Genomic DNA, 19,007 nt, shown 5'->3' on the forward strand with positions numbered 1-19,007 from the left:
AATAATATAGATTTGAATGATATAAATTCATGTCCTTTTTAATAATTTTTGTCTAAACGTACTTTTAAATAATGTAATCCAAACAATATTTATTTTATTATAATCCATTTTGATATAAAATTACCAAACATAAATCATGTTAACACCAACATACTTTTTATCAAAATCAAATTTGTAAAATCAATTTTATACAAAATTTTGTTTGCAAACTTTAATCCAAAATCACACTGATCGGTTGCAAATTTCGTGTGCGTGTGTTTGTGTATAATTCAAACCCAGCTGGTTCGAATTATGTAGAAATGGAGTTCGAATTTACCTGATTCAAACTACATATAAATGTGCATTAGTGGATTCATGAAACAGTTTTCATTTTGAGAGATTTGTGTAAAATTTTACACCCCTTTAACTTATTATTGTGATTTGCCCTATAATACATGGTGGTAATCTAAGATCCTGTGTCTTGAGAGGGTAACATTGCATCTTATAGGTGATTAAAAAATTGATTAAAATGGAATAACGTAAAATTCACTTAGAAGCCAGGCTGTGATCCTAACACCAAACAACGATGTGTCAGTGAAGTGTGATGCCAGACACTTTTTCTCATGCTTCTGAAATTCTCACTTCTCACCTTGCTACCCACTGTCAAAATTCTTTATTTAAAGGACAATACATTCTCTCAGGTAATAAAATTTCAAGCAACAAAAATTAAATAATTATGACAAGTCTTAATTTATATTTTAATACTGAAATAAATAAAAATTAAATATTTATATGTTATTCTTTGAAAATATTAAAAAATAATAACCATTTGCTGAAGCAAATGTATTACTATTGACTATTGTTGAAATTTTTTCTTTACTGTTTTGACTTATATCCTTGACAGTTATCTGAGAGAGTAATAAGTAATGATTTTTTTCTGTAGCCATAATTTTTGTCCCAAATTTGAGCTTTGTCTAATAAAGTTTTTAATGAAATAATTTGTCTAACGAATTATGAGATAGGGTATTTTTTCTTCATTACAATTTTTTTCTTTTAAATTTTTTTAAGGGGAAGATTTAATAAGACATTATTTTACTCTCTAAAGGACACTTAAAAAAAAGAGTTATACAATATATTATGGAGAAGTTCCTATATTTTGAACTGAAATTTAAATGTTAAATAATTAATAGAATTAGTTATAAGGAGATATAAACTAGCTTAATCAGTTATGAATTATTCCCTTCAGATGCTAACCTAATCGAATCGAATCAGTTGACAATAGTGTACAATAATATTATTGGCCTTGAATAACAATGTCCTTTTGTCTTAGATCATCAACTCGATTTGACTTTTACTTCAACTAAGGCTTGTCAAGATAGAACATTAGAAGCTTAAAAAAATTTCCAGTCTATAGCTATTTATCCAAAGAACAAAAACACTCTTTTACAATTTAAAATTTTTTAACCAGAAGTTAATAATTAGAGAAAATGACAAATACGTCTCTGACCTTTTGTCTCGCAGACATTTTTGTCCCTGACTATTGAAAAATACTTTTAAGTCCCTGACCTTCACAAAACTTGGACAGATCAATCCCTCCGTCCAAATGCCTCCGTTAGGGACTGATCCGTCCAAGTTTTACGAAGGTTGAGAACTTAAAAGTATTTTTCAATGGTCAGGGACGAAAATGTCCGCGGAGCAAAAAATTAAAGACGTATTTGTCCTTTTTTCTAATAATTATTAGCATATATGCAGCTAGTACCCCTTCTCCTAACACCTATAGGTATTTATTTTATTTTTAGAGTAAAATATTGGCTTTTTTCGATTTCTGCCGTTTTTTAATTTAAACAACTTGCACTTTAATAATTAAAAAATAATAATTTGTCTTTTATTCTTTTTTTTTATTAGACGCATGACTCTTTTTTTATAAAAAATTTCGACAAAAAATGACATAAAATATTTACATGTGACATTTGCTTATATAATTTGATATTCACCTATCTTATATGGATAATAACTATTTGATCTGGACGGTTTATCATCTATACAATCATCAAAATAATATTGTTAAAAGAGATGATAACTATTTAATTGGGACATTATTTTAATAATTATGTAAGAGCTAAACAGTGTTACGTTGCACGTAAATATTCTCCGTCATCTTCTGCCAAAAATTTTTACAACAGAACTCATGTGTCTAATAAAAAAATAATAAGAGTTAGATTGTCATTTTTTAATTGTTAAATTACAAATTATCTAAATTAAAAAATGATAGGACTGAAAAAAAATTTACTCTTATATATTTAATTTTTACTATAAAAAAGGATCAAGAATTTATCGAAGTTACAAGTAATTCAGTCAAAGCTCTCTTATATCCGAGATAATTCAATTATTATTAATTGTTACCATTAGCTAGATATCTAAATTTGTATTATTAATTATGTCTAAAGACAATACAATGAATAACACATGGTAATATAAAAGTGCGAAAAATGAATATTCTTATTATATATTAAGATATTAAAAATAATTGGATGCCTCATTAGTCAAGATCAGAGGCACGAAATCACTGAGTCAAAGCTAGAAATTTGTAGTGGGAATTCTTCACCATAATCAAGAAGAAAGAACACAATGTTTGCATTAATTTGTTTCCATAATCACATGTAAAGCAAGGGTGGCATCTTTCTCTAGATTGTTCAAAAGTGTTAAATCAATAACAACATGGCATGTGGTTAGAACTTACTCTTAGTAATGTTAATCATTTTTTTCTTTTTTTTTTTAATCTCTTCACCCTGCGCCACCATGTGAAACTTTTCAGTATCCACCCACTTTGATGTTGGAGGGTTACTGAAAAAGGTTTAGCTTTTTTGGAAGCCATTGATGCTATTCTTACAAACAAGGCGTGTTCAAGATGTATATCGTGCCATATGGCCCCAAGTGGTCACTATGAACACAATCTTCTGCCCTAAATACTTTTGGAAGAGTTTCAAGTGTACCGAAAATACCGGTATTCCAGTTATTTTAACCGTTGATCTGAATTATAAAAAATATATATAATATATATTAATTGAAATTAACGGTTAAAACAACTGAAATACTGGTATTTCTGGTATACTTAAAATTTTTCCAATACTTTTTACATTAAACATGTATAATTCTCTTTATCTTTATATGCAATTAATAGTTAAAAATAGTTACATGACAATTTAATTAAATATATTAAATTATTTAATAATACCCAACTAGTAATTTTACATAAAAACAACTACATATAAATTTTTATCACATTTTAATTATTTGTATTTTTTGTTCTCACTTTTATGTTAGATTAAAATTTTAATTCACATTTCATGAGAGATTTTATTCTCGTATAATATTTGAATAATTAATATTTAAAAACTTATAGCCTTTTAAAATTCAATATCCTCATAAATTAGTTCTTAAATTTTAAAAAATAAAAATAATTAAGAAAAATAAGATTTATTACTGAGATACTATTTACAAATTATAATAAAAATAAAAAATAATTATTTTTATGTGAAGTTGATAGTTAAGAATCGTTACTCGTTAGATAACAATTTAGTAAAATATATCAAATTATCTAATAGTAATTCAAGACCTCTAAGTGAGGGAGAAAGATTATGACATTTGAGTTATAGTTCGTTGGCATTTCTTTTTTCGTTCTTACTTTTATGTTAGAGGAAAGTATTATTTGATTTTAGAAATATTAAAATCTTAATTCACATTTCATAAGAGATTTTATTTTTGTATAGTATTTGAATAATTAATATATTAACAACTTGAATTTAAATTATTTAAAGTGAGAAAATTGATAAAGTGGTAAAGCAAAAGATTAATCACTGTTGATTTTGTAACTTTCATGAAATGTGTGTCGCACTGTTAATTATTTTAATTTAAAAGTGATTAACTTCTCACTTTACTACTTTATCAATTTTCTCATTTTAAAATATTTTAATTGTAAAAACTTATAGCCTTTTAAAAATCAATATCCTCATGAATTAGTTCTTAAATAAAAAATTATATTAGAAATAAATAAGAAAAATAATATTTATTACTGAGATACTATTTACAAAATAAATATTCCACACCATTCACTTTAGTTATTTGCATATTTATGAAGAAACCCAACATGAAGAGAGTTGAATATAAAATTATCTACTAAAAAAATACCCACACCTCTGAGCTTAGGGCTAAATATTATGCATAAAAATGTAAGTTTTAAGCTAAAAACCGTCAAAAAAGAATTAATGTGGACGAAGGGAAAATTAGCCAAAATGCAAAGAAGGCTGATGAACTGGATTTATTAAACAAAATATAAGGAATTAAATTTTAAGCAGTAAATATTAATTGATTTTTTTATTGTTAAATTAGTTTTTTTAATCCTTTTTTTGAGGATTTATGGTTATGATTAAAATTTGATGTTTAGAATTTTTGGTAGTAATGACATTAGTTTTGGATGATGAATAAAGGTGGGACGATGTGACTTTGGTTAAAAAATTTAAAGGGTATAATTTGATTATTGAAAGTTTGATGATGATTGTTTTAAGAAAAAAATTTATCTTTAAAAATTATCTCTGTGTCTCAAATTTTATAACAGACAATATTTTGGCAAAATTTGTGTCCGAGACAAAAATATATTTATGATTTTATTTCGATTTCTGCATTTAAACATAATTCTATCTCTACATTTTTTTATTTATTTTTATATTTTTATCTTGAGACAAAATCCAAACAGATCCTAAACACACTCATGTACCTTATTAGGATGACATATGAAATATATTTACTATAAAAAGTGCATTATTAGTGTGGTACTTTAATTTTTTGTTCACTAGTTAGAAAGATACTTATTAGAGTAAAATAAAATGCAAATCTCAAACAAGCCATTATTAGTGTGGTAATTTAATTTTGCCCTTTTGCATTTTCCTTGATAAGGTTTTAATAAGGTATTTCCTATCATGGGAATATTGCATTTTTTTACTAAGATTTTTTCACTAAATTTTTCCTTAGTAAGGCTTTAATTAATAAGATATATCCTTAATGAACGTCATATGAATATCCTTAATTTTATGAAATTCGGTTCAAATTTAAAAGGTATTAATAGCTAGCAGGTGATAATGATGAGAGAGAGAGAAAAATTAGAGTAATGTCTTGTTACATAAATAGACAGAGACAAAAAATTTTTTGTTCTTATATTCTGTTTGGTGATAAATTATAACAAATTATGAAAATTCAATTTATTCTCATTTTTTTATTCAAAAAATTTGAGATGAAAAATATAACAATAAAAAATATAATTATGAAAAATTAACGAGAATAATGAAAGAAAAAATAAAAAATAAGTTGCGTTCCTTGTTAGTGTCTCCGTGTCTTTCCTGTCATGATGGACACAAAATACACTAATTCAGTGTCTCTGAACATATTGTCTCTGTCTATATCTCTTCTGCCAAACACGATTTTGTGTCTCAGTGTCCTTGTCTCAGTGTCCTGTCGCTGTAAACAAACGCAGCCTAAGGTATTAAACCTTGGCTTGCTATATACAAGAAATGCAACTAACTTTATTAACGGACTCTGATCTTAACCACTAACTCTAACTAATACTTTCAGCTCGCGCTGTTAATTATTTTATAAAATTAATATTTTAGGTACTTCTAACTATTGTGATATATTCTTAATTTAAATTTAAAATTTTTAATTATTGTATCACCAATTGAAATGAAATTAGTGTATTTATTATGATGATTAGAATTAAGAACTCAAATTATATCTTTTGTGAATAATTGTATATTCTGTTTATCAGAAAACTAACCAACTATTAATATAATTAACTAATAATTTTTTTAATAATTACAATATTATTCAGACTAATTTTTATATTAATAAATTAGACTACAAATAAAATAAAATTCTAACATTCCCAACTACTTAACTAATTAACTTAATCTTTCATCCTCCCTCAAATGAAGATTAGAGCCTCTCTAATAATCATGAGTTTGCTGAAAAAATTCATAAAACTTTTCTGATGAAATAGGCTTGATCATGACATTAGCCACTTGAGCATCACTTGGAAATTGGAATGTGATGAACTTGAATATCTCCTTTAGCTATATGATCCCTTATAAATCCCTAAAAGCTTCTTCACCCAAAGCAGCATAGCCATAACTAGGTCAATTCATTTAGACTTTGCTTTGGTGATGGATTTGGAAACACACTGCTGCTTCTTTGAACTTCAAAAGATTAAGTTCTTTCCCATATAAATACAATATCTTGCTAGAGATTTTCAAATTTTGATATCTGATGCCCAATCTAAATCTGAATACCCTGTGACTCTAAACTCAGTGCAGGGTTACATGTGTAAACCAAGAAATTTTGTCCCTTGCAAGTTCTTAAGAATTTTCTTGACAATTTTCCGAGAATTTTTTTTTTTTTTTTTACAGTTGGATTTTGGAGTCATTAGTGTAGGAACAGCTGTGCAATTTTCCATTTCAGCATTTTTCAAAATGTCACTAATATATTTTTTCTAATTTAGCACCAAATCTCAACTATCTGATTGATATATATAAAAAAAAGGGCAAAAAACTAGAATAAACTAAGGGAAGTTGCAAATTACCTAAATAAGCCAAAGTGAAATTCGTTTCTGCAATGAGCCAAACCCTATATTTATATAATTCGAACCAGTGTGGTTCGAACTCTATTCATAAGTAATTCGAACCAGAGTGGTTCGAATTATGAAGAGGGAAATTCATTCAAGTAAATCGAACCAGGGTGGTTCGAATTACTTGGGAGGAAAACGTAGCACATAATTCGAACCACGCTGGTTCGAATTATATAGGGAGAAGCTGCATCAAGTAATTCGAACCAGGCTGGTTTGAATTACACAAAATGAATTCGAACCAGTCCGGTTCGAATTAGTGGTAGACAGTGCAGTATATATATGGTTCTAAACGTGAGTTGCTCTCATAGAGGGTGTAATATGGCTAGTGAGGAGAGTTTCGGGGTTTTGGTTCACCATAGAGGATCCATTAAGAGAAAAACTCGCTCCGGTGTGAAGTTCACAGATAAGGATCCTCTCTGTATCGTCGTGAAACCAACGACGAGCTATGATGATATTGTTAGATCTGTGCTGATGAAACTCGGTCTGGAAGGTGCGAAGCGAGTGAAGAAGTTTTTCTATCGCATTCCAATCACTGTCTTGCAAGATACGGTGAAGTATGATTGCTTCACGATTGGTAGTGATGAGGACCTGCAAGTCATGTTTCTATGTCGGAGGCAGTTTCCCGAGGTTAGGACACCAGAGTTGTTGGCAAAGTTGGTTGATGTGGTATCCAGCTCAGGGGGTTCGAACCGGAATGCCACCACTGAAGCAGCGGCAGCCGGTTCTGAGTTCCAGGCCTGCCGTTGCTTCTTCGTCCGTCCCTGTGTACGAGCCAGCGGTCGAACCAGTCGCCTCCCCATCTTTTGCTGTTGATCTGAATGATGGAGTAGGCGACGTGGTAGGATCAGTTGATATTCTGCCGAACGCTTTACAGGGAGTTCCACCGGTTGGCGTCGGTGACAGAGTGTTGGGTGATGTAGAGGAGGACGACGTCGAGCCGGATATGATTGAGGATGACAGCGGCGACGAGGTTGGAGCGACTGAGCCTGCATTGGTAGTCGGTGGTTCTAGTTCTGGCACACAGCAGTATCCACCACATTTTTCCTCTTTGGACCTAGATGCCATGAGGCAAGAGGGTGTTTCAGGGCACTCTGTTGGATTCGGAGCTAGAGATGCTGAAGGGACTGCTGGTTTGACAGAGTTCCAGGTTGGTCAGCAATTTCAGGATAAAGACGATGCCCTGTTAAGTGTGAAGACTTACAGCATCCGGCGAGGGGTACAGTACAAGGTTGTGGAGTCTGACCATCGCCGTTATGTGGGCAAGTGTTCTGAGTTTGGGAATGGGTGCACATGGTTGATTCGACTGAGTCTGCGGAAGCGCAAGGGCATTTGGGAGGTCAAGCGGTACAATGGACCTCACACTTGTCTTGCGACCTCCATCTCGAGTGACCACAGGAGCTTGGATTATCATGTGATTTCCGCGTTCGTTATGCCAATGGTTAGGGCTGATGCATCCGTCAGCATCAAGGTGCTCCTAAATGCCACGGCAGCACACTTCGGGTTTAGGCCGACTTACAGGAGGGTCTGGATGGTGAAGCAGAAGGCAATTGCCCTCGTATACGGTGACTGGGATGAGTCATACAACGAGCTCCCCAGGTGGGTTTTGGCAGTCCAGTTGACGATGCCCGGTACTGTTGCAATCCTACGGACGAGCCCCGTTCGAGTTAGTGGACAAGTAGACGAGTCTCAAGCTTTTTTCCACAGACTTTTCTGGACGTTTCCACCGCTCATCCAGGCATTTTGCCATTGCAAGCCTTTAGTTAGCATTGATGGGACCCATCTGTATGGGAAGTACGGGGGTACTTTGCTCATCGCGATTGCACAGGACGGGAACTCCAACATTCTACCCGTTGCATTCGCACTAGTAGAAGGTGAGAATGCAGAGTCTTGGTCATTCTTTCTCTCCCACCTTAGACAGCACGTGACACCGCAGCCTGGTCTTCTGGTTATATCGGACAGGCATAACGGCATAAAGGCTGCGCTTAAGGCTCCGGACGGAGGTTGGTTACCTCCATCTGCATACCGTGCATTCTGCATTCGACACGTAGCGGCTAATTTTGCCCTTACCTTCAAGGGCAAGGATGCACGTAGGCTTCTAGTGAATGCCGCATATGCCAAGACCGAGGTTGAGTTTGATTACTGGTTTGATATTCTTCGGTCTGAAGACCCGGCGATGTGTGAGTGGGCGAACCGGATTGATTATTCCTTATGGACTCAGCATCGTGACGAGGGACGGAGATTCGGTCACATGACGACGAATATCTCGGAGTATGTGAACTCAATCTTAAAGGGTGTCAGAAACCTCCCTGTTTGCTCTTTGGTGAAGGCAACATATGGAAGGCTTGCGGAACTCTTTGTTCGCAAGGGTAGAGAGGCTGAGGCCCAGATGGGAACCTGACAGCAATTCAGTCAGTACTTGGTGAAGTGTATAGAGGCCAACTTGAAGAATTCGAGGTGCTTCACGGTGACTTTGTATGACCAGGATAACTCCGAGTTCACCGTAGCCGAGACCACTCCGACGGGCTCTTTCTCATTAGGTACCTACAGAGTATCGCTTGCGTCCCGGACCTGTGACTGCGGGTACTTTCAGGCATTTCATTTCCCGTGCCAGCACGCACTTGCATGCTGCGCCTACTCACGGGTTACCTGGTCCTCTTATGTTCACAGCGTGTATCAGATTAGTTCAGTGTTCCGTGTGTACTAGATGGGATTCACACCGCCGATACCGGAGGGATTCTGGCCACCTTACGATGGGCCAACCGTGATCCCGGACCCTGCCAAGAGGCGTGCGAGAGAGGGTCGTCCGAGATCCACTAGGATACGGACGAACATGGACGAGGCAGATCCGAATCGGCCAAAGAGGTGTGGCCTTTGTCGCCAACCCAGACACACCCGCAGGAGTTGCCCACAGCTTGGAGGACCGTCTCACACGGGGGGCCAGTAGTAGCGATCTTGTTATTGTTAGTGTTCATTGATTTTATTTTTCCTGTTACATGTTATTTAAGATGATTTGTGTTATCTGTTTATCCTTTTACCTTCTAGTAATGAAAAAGTTGCATCTGAATTTGAATATGGTTAGAAATCCCATGACTGCAAAAGTTGATAACTACAGGGGTCTGAGGACGCCTCCTGCCCGGCTCGTCCTCCTGCATGATAGCCGAAATCTCCGCTAGAAACCGTGGACTGCCGAAGTCCGCATCAAGCGTATCTGCCCCAAGGAAGTCCTGCCACTGTGATCCGGGAATAACCCATGGAGTACCGTCCTGCTGAGGCTGGTCGTCGGTGGGTACTCCAACAAAGTAATGTCCAAAAGGACCGGACCTAAGTCCAGCGTCACTAGGCTCAGCCCCGTCACCCATCCCGGAGCCATACCACTCACCTCCGTGAACCCCATCCTGGGTACTACCACCAGCAACTGAAGCCGCCCCTGCATCATCCCCGCCCTCAGGCCCATGCTGATCATCGTCATCGTCCTCAGGGTCAGGTGCAGCGGCATGAACCGCAGCACGCCCTCTACCTCTGCCAGGATGATGTCGTCGTCGACCCCTAGCGGGGCCGGCCTCGTCGCCAGCCTCCATAGCACGCTCAAGCCACCCCCAGTCACGCTGGCTACGACGTGTGCCCACGCGAGCTCTCCTATCAACCCGCCTCCTGTCCGGCACGTCGTCAGGCCGATCCATCTCAGGTACTTGCCCAGCTCCCCGCTGTGAGGCCTCAACAGGAATAGCAACGGCTCTCAGATCGCCCAACTGCGGATCCGGAGACAAAAACCTCTTCCCGTGCTGACTCCACCAATCCAAGAACTGATGCGACGGACCAGGGTCAGCAACAACATCGAATCTCAGCACGCTCTCCGTACGGTCGTCCCAATACTGATGCCACTTCTGCAAATGGGACGGGAACCATCGATCGCCGCCTCTGCCGTCCTTCGACATCAGAAAGTCGATGTTCAGGGCGGCCTGTGGACGAGGCTGCACCCCTCCAAACTGCGGAAGAACCCTGTCTACCTGATGCCACTCTATGACGGCAAAGTAGATAAGCGATGTAACAGACCGCCACAGCACCATATGCCGAGGCTCCAAAATCTCGGGATGCACGACCTGAAGTACGTCAGGGCTACTGTACGGCATCCAGATAAACTGCACCCAGAACGATACAATGTCAGGGCAACTCGTGATCCCAACTCGTAAATCGTGGTTAAATAAAAAAAACTTATTAAGTAACATACTGACCTCTCTATCCTGCAACCGGTCTATCCAGAGCCTCCACGTCTGAACTCTAGGACCCTTCTCGCTACTGGAAGGGATGTAACCTGACCACCTGCAACATGCACATGTGTTACCGCTACTTAAATGTGTGCTTAGGGTATCCAATACATTATGAATGAACACGCGGTTATGTGTAGTAAATTGAAATAGACAAAGATTAGGGAAGTACCTCGAGGCCAATGGCCAGCTGAACGTCTCAAATCCTGCAGGCCTAAACCGAGGAAATCGCCAGAAAATCCATGACTGAAGTAGCTGAAGTGGGCCCGCTAGCTTGATAACATTTCTGTTCGCCACACGGCACATGCACCGGTACAACCATGCCAGTGCTGCAGAACCCCAGCTGTAGGTCCCCATCTCCTCCAGCCTAGCTACAAACGGAAGCCATCTGATGTGAACGCGGTTGCCCGACTTGTCCGCAAAAAGCTGCGTGCCCAACAACATCATGATGTACGCACGGGCATAACGACGCACAGTATCCTCATCAGCTCCCTCCGGGCACTCACCAAACGTCTCCTGAAACCAGCTGCAGTTGACCGCGTACTTCTGAACCTGGCTAGGAGGAGGTACCACTCCAAGCAACTCCTCGAACCAAACCCAGGCTGGACGGCCACCATCGATGTATACATGGAACTCTGATAGGCAGCCGCTGACGTAACGCCCGTCCACTGGCAAACCCAGCTGGTATGCCACGTCCTGCAGTGTGATAGTGCACTCTCCGAACGGCATATGAAACGTGTGCGTCTCCGGACGCCATCGCTCAACAAACGCACTGACAAGGGCCTCGTCCAACCGGAACCATCTATCGTTCAGCCTTGCAAGATGGTAAAGACCAGCCATCTGCAGGTACGGAACGTATCTGTCATCCAGGACCATGCCCTGCTGCCGCCGCATGCTCCTGATGCATCGCTGAGGCTGCGGAAGAAATGAACCGCATTATTAGAACCAACTTAATTACCGGTGACAAACATAATCAACACGATAATCCCTAAACCAAAAAATCTTACTATGCATAGCCGCTTAAAAATCCAAGAACGAGAACCATTTGCATAAGAAACTTAAATTAGAAACCACCATAGCCTACTGACATCAAAGATCTAACATTATAAAACCACAACTAAACCGCTTACATAAACCACTAACATAAACCACTAACGTAAACCGTTAACGTAAACCGCTTACATAAACCACATACATAAACCACTAAGATAAACCACTAACATAAACCACTAAGATAAACCACTAAGATAAACCACCAACATAAACCACTAACAAAAACCACTAACATAAACCATTAACAGAAATCACTAACATAAACCGCTAAAATAAACCACCAACTAAACCAACATCTAACCCGCATGCCAAACCACTAACTCACATGTACCGGTAAAATAAAGTTATTTCCGTACTAACCTCTTCGTTGATGACCCCAGCTATATGGGCGACTCCGTCCAAGCGATATAACCGTGCCGGATCGTCCCCCATGAGCAGAGTATTCCGTTCAGGTCTTTCTCGGAGAGAATCTGGGTCGTTTTCTCTGAGATTTGGTGGGGCAGGGGAAGATGAGAATGGTTCGAATGAGGCTGATTCGAACTCCTTATATAGCCGAATCACTAGTAATTCGAACCAGGGTGGTTCGAATTACTAACAACCTAGCTTAAGCGTAATTCGAACCAGGGTGGTTCGAATTACATGAAGAACTCATTTTCCCATAATTCGAACTGGAGTGGTTCGAATTACTTGCATAGGTAGTTCGAACCAGTCTGGTTCGATTTACATTCAATTTTTTCTTTGAAATTCGAATTGCTCTGGTTCGAATTATTTGAAGATGAAGTTCGAACTAGCCTGGTTCGAATTACATAAAAATATGATCTGGCTCATTGCTGTATCGATTTTCATTTTGGCTCATATAGGTAAATTTGGATTGACGTTGGCTTATTATAGTATTTTGCCCTAAAAAAAAAGTTTAAAATGAAAGAAGGAGATATATAAATACTCATATCTCTAATACATTATTTAAATAATTTTTTTTTTGGATTTAATTGAATTTTTACATTGTTTTTTTTATCTTATACAATTTTTTTTCTTTTAAAAATAATAATAACTCAAATTTAGACTTTTTAATCATAAAAATCCTGCTACTGTAATAAAACTACTCCTTTCAAAAACTTAAATTAGTAAAAAAATATACATAAATAATTATGTTTTTAACCAAATTAATTAAATAGAATTTATTGTTAGATGTAATCTTATATCTTCCGTCTTTAGTTATAAATTAACCATTTAAATATCCTAGTAACAACATATCAATAAAACTACCAAAAATAGAATTTTTTCATTCTCTCCAATTTTTCTCTTCTGCTACAATTTTTATGTATTGATTGTTATATTTTATATCATAAATATTTTATTGTTGATATTTTTTAATATGAATTAACTGCTAATTTGGTATCCGAAAGATTTAGCCGTTAACAAAAAGTCTTTGAAAGATATTATCGATAAAACAGTCATTGAATGATTTGAAAATACGACAAAAAAAATCAATAAACATTATATTTTTTGTAAGCTATGAAGCACGGACACTTCGCTAAGTTACCGTGTCTACGTATCGGATATATTTCGGACACGACACTCGTCCGACACGCGTGTCTATTGTGTCCAAACCGTGTCTTAATAAAAAATAAAAAATTCTTCTCCGAACACATTTGAACACACCTAAATACCATCACGTGTCAGCGTGTTCAGTCTTATTTTTAAAATAAATTTAGATATAGTATATATTATTATTTATTATAACAAAAAATATTTTAAATACTTGATATAATTAAAATAAGACATTAAAAATAATTAAAAAATTAATTTATATTTTAATATCAGTAAAATATCAAAATATCATTACGATTTATCTAAAAGATACTTTATATTTTATATGTATGCGTGTCCCTGTGTCTTATAAGGTTTTAAAATTTGCATGTCGGCGTGTCCTGTGTCATGTCTCGTCCGTGCATCATAGTTTGTAAGTAACAAAAAAAAAACTTTTATATTTAGCATACAACTTATTCATTAGATCTAAATTTTTGTAGTAATATTTAAACAAATATTTAAAAGGTGTATACAAAAATTCGTAGCAAAATTTAATCTCTAAATTTTTCTTTTTATTTTTCAAAAAAATATGGTCATTCAGTGGGATTTGGACTTGTTGAGAGGGTGGAGGTGATAGAGAAGAGTTGAGCAAATGTAGCTTTAATAAAAACATTATTAATAGTATATCAATTTCGTTAAATGTTAGTGAGAAATTTGACGATGAGATAATATTGATGTCACTTTAAATGTTTTGGGATGAAAATATGACGATTAAAACGTTAGGGACCAAAATAGGATCCACTCCAAACATTGAAGACCAAAACAATACTTTACCTATTTGTCGTTAGCATCTTTTGGATTCGTTTTGTCAATGAGACTAACTTTCAAATATCATTTTAGTAGTTTACTCTTTTAATATTGAATGAATTATAAAATCAAAAAATTCTAAAATATGTTATGAGAAAAATTCTAGAGAGCAGTATTTGTTGTTTTTTATCAGTATTTTTAGTCATTAGTACAATTTCTTTAATCTAACAACATGTTTTTAATCAATACTTTTAAATATTGTTAATTAATTGCTGATAAAAAAGTAATAAATTTTACAGCTCTCGTCTTTTAAATTAGTTCTCGAAAGATTTTTTTAATCAACTCGTCCTTTAAAAATTTTAAATTAGTCATGTTAGTCATTTCGTCACTTCTATTGCTAACGGCGTCAGAGTTTATTGATGTGATACGTTAAGTAACATCACAACACACGCCTAGTAGTCTTAATTGACTATTAACATGGTTAATTTATGAAAATAGATCAAATCAATTCCAAATTGAAGGATTCCAATGCCTCAGGTTTTCTCCTCAATTAGATTTTGATTTGATATAATTTTATTATGTTAATAGTCAATTAGGACTCCTACGTGTGTATTGTGGTATCACTTAACGTATCATATTAGTAAATTTTGACACCATCAATAAAAAAAGTGACAAATGACTAACATGATTAATTTAAAATATTTGAAGAACGAATTTAATTAAAAAAAAATCTTTTAGAGACCAATTTAAAAAATAAATCATCTTTTTTTATGGACTAATTCAACCATTTATTCAGTATTCCTCATATATTAATTCTAAATGTGAAAATGACAAATATATTAAACCAAACAAAATTTCTCTAAAATAATAGTTATTGTGACCAAAAAAAAGAAAAACATTTTAAAAACTTTCTATCAATATTTAATTATTTTAGAGTATTTCTAATGGAGTGTTTTTAGATTATCACTTTTAAAAAATGGATTGATTTAGAATTGAAATATCAATATATATTGGAGTTGATTTATGAAATAAAACTGGTATCACCTTCGAGATACAATATCACTTTGATAGAAAACCAATAAAATTTTATAATTCATATAATTATGTTGATGAAATAATTTTAAATAATATAAAATTTTAATTAAACTAATATTAAATATTAAAAGAACAAATTTTAGTTTTAGTTTTAAATTGTCATTTATGACATATAATTCCACAAATATTTTTATAAATAAAAAATAAAATAAAATAAAATTAGAACTAACATTAAAGAGAATGGAGATACACTTAAGAGAGAAACTGGTAATCATCATTTATTAAATTATTTTTTTAACTACGAACCTTTTATCCTCTTGCTCTTTACCAATAGTAAAACTGTCTTGAAGAACAATAAAGAGGTTATCATTGATGTCCTAATTGGTGTTGGTTGTGCTGCCAATTTCTGCTGGTAGAGAGAGGATGGTAACAAGCAATTTGTCAAACTATGCAATCAATGAACAACAATGTTATACATTTCCTTATTTTATCTCTATAGAGTGACTATAGACAATTTTAAAAAAACTACTATTAAAATTGCCAAAATAGCATGCTTGTTAAATAATGGAATATAGAGCTGCATTTCATTTGTGTGTTAATACGTATGCACATATCTAGGTCCAAGAAACTGATATTGACTTCTTTTGCAGAGTGCAGTGGTAGTAATTACTAATTAGCAGCTTCTTGCATGTATTTACATACATACATGAACAGATCTCTATAAACAGACAACACAGAGACACAGAAGAAGAACATATAATTTGTCCATATTTATACAAGGTTGTAATAAGATCCTCTTACTCACACTCATCCATATTCCGCTTCTTTCTTCTAGGTTCTCCCTCTTGAAAACCCCTCGTGAAAGCGAAAAATTAAAACCAACCCCTCAACTACCTTAACCACCCCCAAATTTCCATATTCTGTTTCCCCTCTTTTTCTTCTTCCCTCGCTCATTCATTCACATCTTAACCCTTCACACTTCTCTGCTAAAATCAAAATGCAAAGCCATTCATTCTTCAATCTCTTACCTCAAACACCAAAATCCAAACTTTGAACAACCAAATCCAACCCTTCTCTCCAAAACAACAAATCAAGCAATACCCATTTCAGATATCCTCTAAAAATCAAACCTTTTTCACCTTTCAAAACCACAACCTCCCAAGAACGCTACAACAAAACAAGAAGAGGAGAAAGAAAAAAGCAACGAACTTTCTTCACAATTCTAGACCTTCAATGTGGTTACCATGGCAAAAATCATCAGCACTTCAAATTCACAACACATCATCCCAACAACCCCATTCTCATTTCTCATGTTCCTCCTTCAAAGACATTCAAACCCTCTTTCTTGAAGAACCCCCTACCACTACCGCCACCATCACAAAACCCAAACCCTCCACAACCATTTTCCACCGAGTCACACTCGCCAACTCGCTCCTCCGAGCCTGGTCAACTCACCTGCTCAACCAGCCCTCAAAACTCACCAACTTCCCCTCCCAAACCTATGCCTCACGCGCCGGAGAACCAGACCCACGCGCCGCAAAATCAGATGTACGCGCCGTCGAAATGGACTCACGCGCCAAGGAAACGGTCTCTTCGGTAATCGTCCCGCGAGCAGAGCAGCGCGTGGTAGTGTACTTCACCAGCCTGCGCGTGGTGCGGTCCACCTTCGAGGACTGCAAAACGGTGCGTTCCATCCTTCGCGGGTTCAAGGTAGCACTAGACGAGCGTGACGTGTCAATGGACTCGGGTTTTCTCCGGGAGCTTCGTCGGGTAACGGGTCGGCCAAACGGGCTGACCCTGCCACGTGTCTTCGTGAACGGTAGGTACGTGGGTGGGGCCGAAGAAGTGAGGTGGCTTCACGAAAGTGGAGAACTTAAGAAGCTTCTGGAAGGGTTGCCCGCATCGGATTCTTTGAGGCAGTGCCACGTGTGTGGGGACCACAGATTCGTGCTTTGCGGGGAGTGTTCCGGTGCGCGTAAGGTGTACGAGGAGAAAGGTGGATTCAAGACGTGTACGGCTTGCAATGAGAGTGGCTTGATCAGGTGCTTCTCTTGCTCTTGCTGATCCACCTGCACCCGCACCACCAATAATCACCCATCACTCTCTCATTTCATGATGATTTTTTTTTTTCATCTTTTTTGTTAGAGATATATACATTTGATATTTTCATCTGTCAATGAGTGAGTGGGACTGCTACAATAATTAAAATAATAACAACAAAAATGAAAAAGGACAATGAAAAGAGTAGTGGGGAAAAAGTGTCAATGACTCAAATATGCCAAGAGAAAACGAAAATAACACTAATTTTTATTTTTTTTTTGGTTAATTTTAGGAATTTTTTTTTTGGATTACTTAGTTTTGTAGTTGTATGGGCTTGTAAGAAATTGTTGATTGAAGGACATAACATGACTTTTCTGCCTGTGGCTATGTATTTTTTATTTGAAAATCCATGTTACCTATTAATAAGAAGCATGCTCTATTAATAATATTTTATTTATTGTTATTTAATTATAGATTAAATTAATATCAATACGCTGGGTTGCTCTACCAAACTGATTGAATTTTTCATCTGAATCATAAACCATTGTCAACAATGGTGATTACACCATTATTTTAAACAGGTGATATCTTTTTATCTTCTTTACTGTCACAATTTTTCAACACGGTGTTGGCAAAATTGCATAACATGATACACGGGAATGAATCCTCTCCAATTTTTGTAACAATTGAGGGAGTAATTTTTGTAACAATTGAGGGAGTAAAGTGTGATTTCTCACTGTTGATTTTATAAGTGGTTGATTTTATAGGTGGGACCAAAAATAAATATGAAAGAGAAAGTAATAGAGGGTTAAAGATCACACTTTACACTCTCAATTTTTTTTTAACAATTGAGAGGATCCATTCATTCCCCATCATTCACCAATCTATTACATTAACTCTTAGAAACTCAACATTATTTAATATATCTCAAGTTTTTAGTATTATTATTTTTAGTCTTAACTTACTAAAATTGATACTAATTAAACTGGATTTTGTCTTACTTTGACACTTAACTGAAAATATCTAGTACTAATTTGATTTTCAGAAAAAAAAAAAAAACTTGAGGAATGACTTGATTCTAGGGTGAAATTCAGAGATTGAATTGGGATTTAATTTATTTTAATATTTAGTGCAATAATAGATTATGGTTTTTCATTCGAGACTCGCAAAGGCAAAAGGCATGGCCTATATTTTATCATTTATCAAGCAGCACTCTCATCACTAAGAACAAGATCATGTTGTACAAAAGCAACGAATTATTATGACCCAAATGTGGAAATGTGACAAATGTAAGCAACCATATCATACTCGCATCTCTATAATATTGTATGAAATCAAATATAGTTATAATAATAGGGTAAGGAAATAGAAACATGTGACTATGTGAATCCTATAAAGGATATAATAATTCTTTAACCTATATAGTTGATAATTGATTTCGTGTGGTTAAATTTCTCTTGTTCCAACACCAATTATTGGTCATAGAAATTCATTTTTAGACCCAAGCTATGTTGGTGATGGGCATTGATTGCTTTCTTAAGGTACCAGATTTAGATGTTGTCTTATTTGGATTTGTGTATTTATGATAAGTATGGTGCACTGGACCTAAATTTTATGTATGGATG

The 19,007-nt window shown here is 35.5% G+C and overlaps 1 protein-coding gene across 1 annotated transcript; it reads left to right on the forward strand.

The window, feature by feature from the left end:
- Nucleotides 1-15,962: 15,962 nt before the first annotated feature.
- LOC107647740 (Glutaredoxin family protein) lies at nucleotides 15,963-17,853 on the forward strand. Its single transcript, XM_016351818.3, has one exon. The coding sequence runs from the start codon at nucleotides 16,576-16,578 to the stop codon at nucleotides 17,404-17,406; it is 831 nt and encodes a 276-aa protein (XP_016207304.1). The 5' UTR covers nucleotides 15,963-16,575; the 3' UTR covers nucleotides 17,407-17,853.
- Nucleotides 17,854-19,007: the final 1,154 nt, after the last annotated feature.

This window comes from Arachis ipaensis, chromosome B1, assembly GCF_059453495.1.
Source record: "Arachis ipaensis isolate K30076 ecotype BB chromosome B1, ASM5945349v1, whole genome shotgun sequence".
NCBI lineage: Eukaryota > Viridiplantae > Streptophyta > Magnoliopsida > Fabales > Fabaceae > Arachis > Arachis ipaensis.

What these genes read in the sequence shown, in the direction of transcription:
- LOC107647740 (XM_016351818.3), top strand. Translation starts at nt 16,576, where the DNA reads ATGTGGTTACCATGGCAAAAATCATCAGCACTTCAAATTCACAACACA.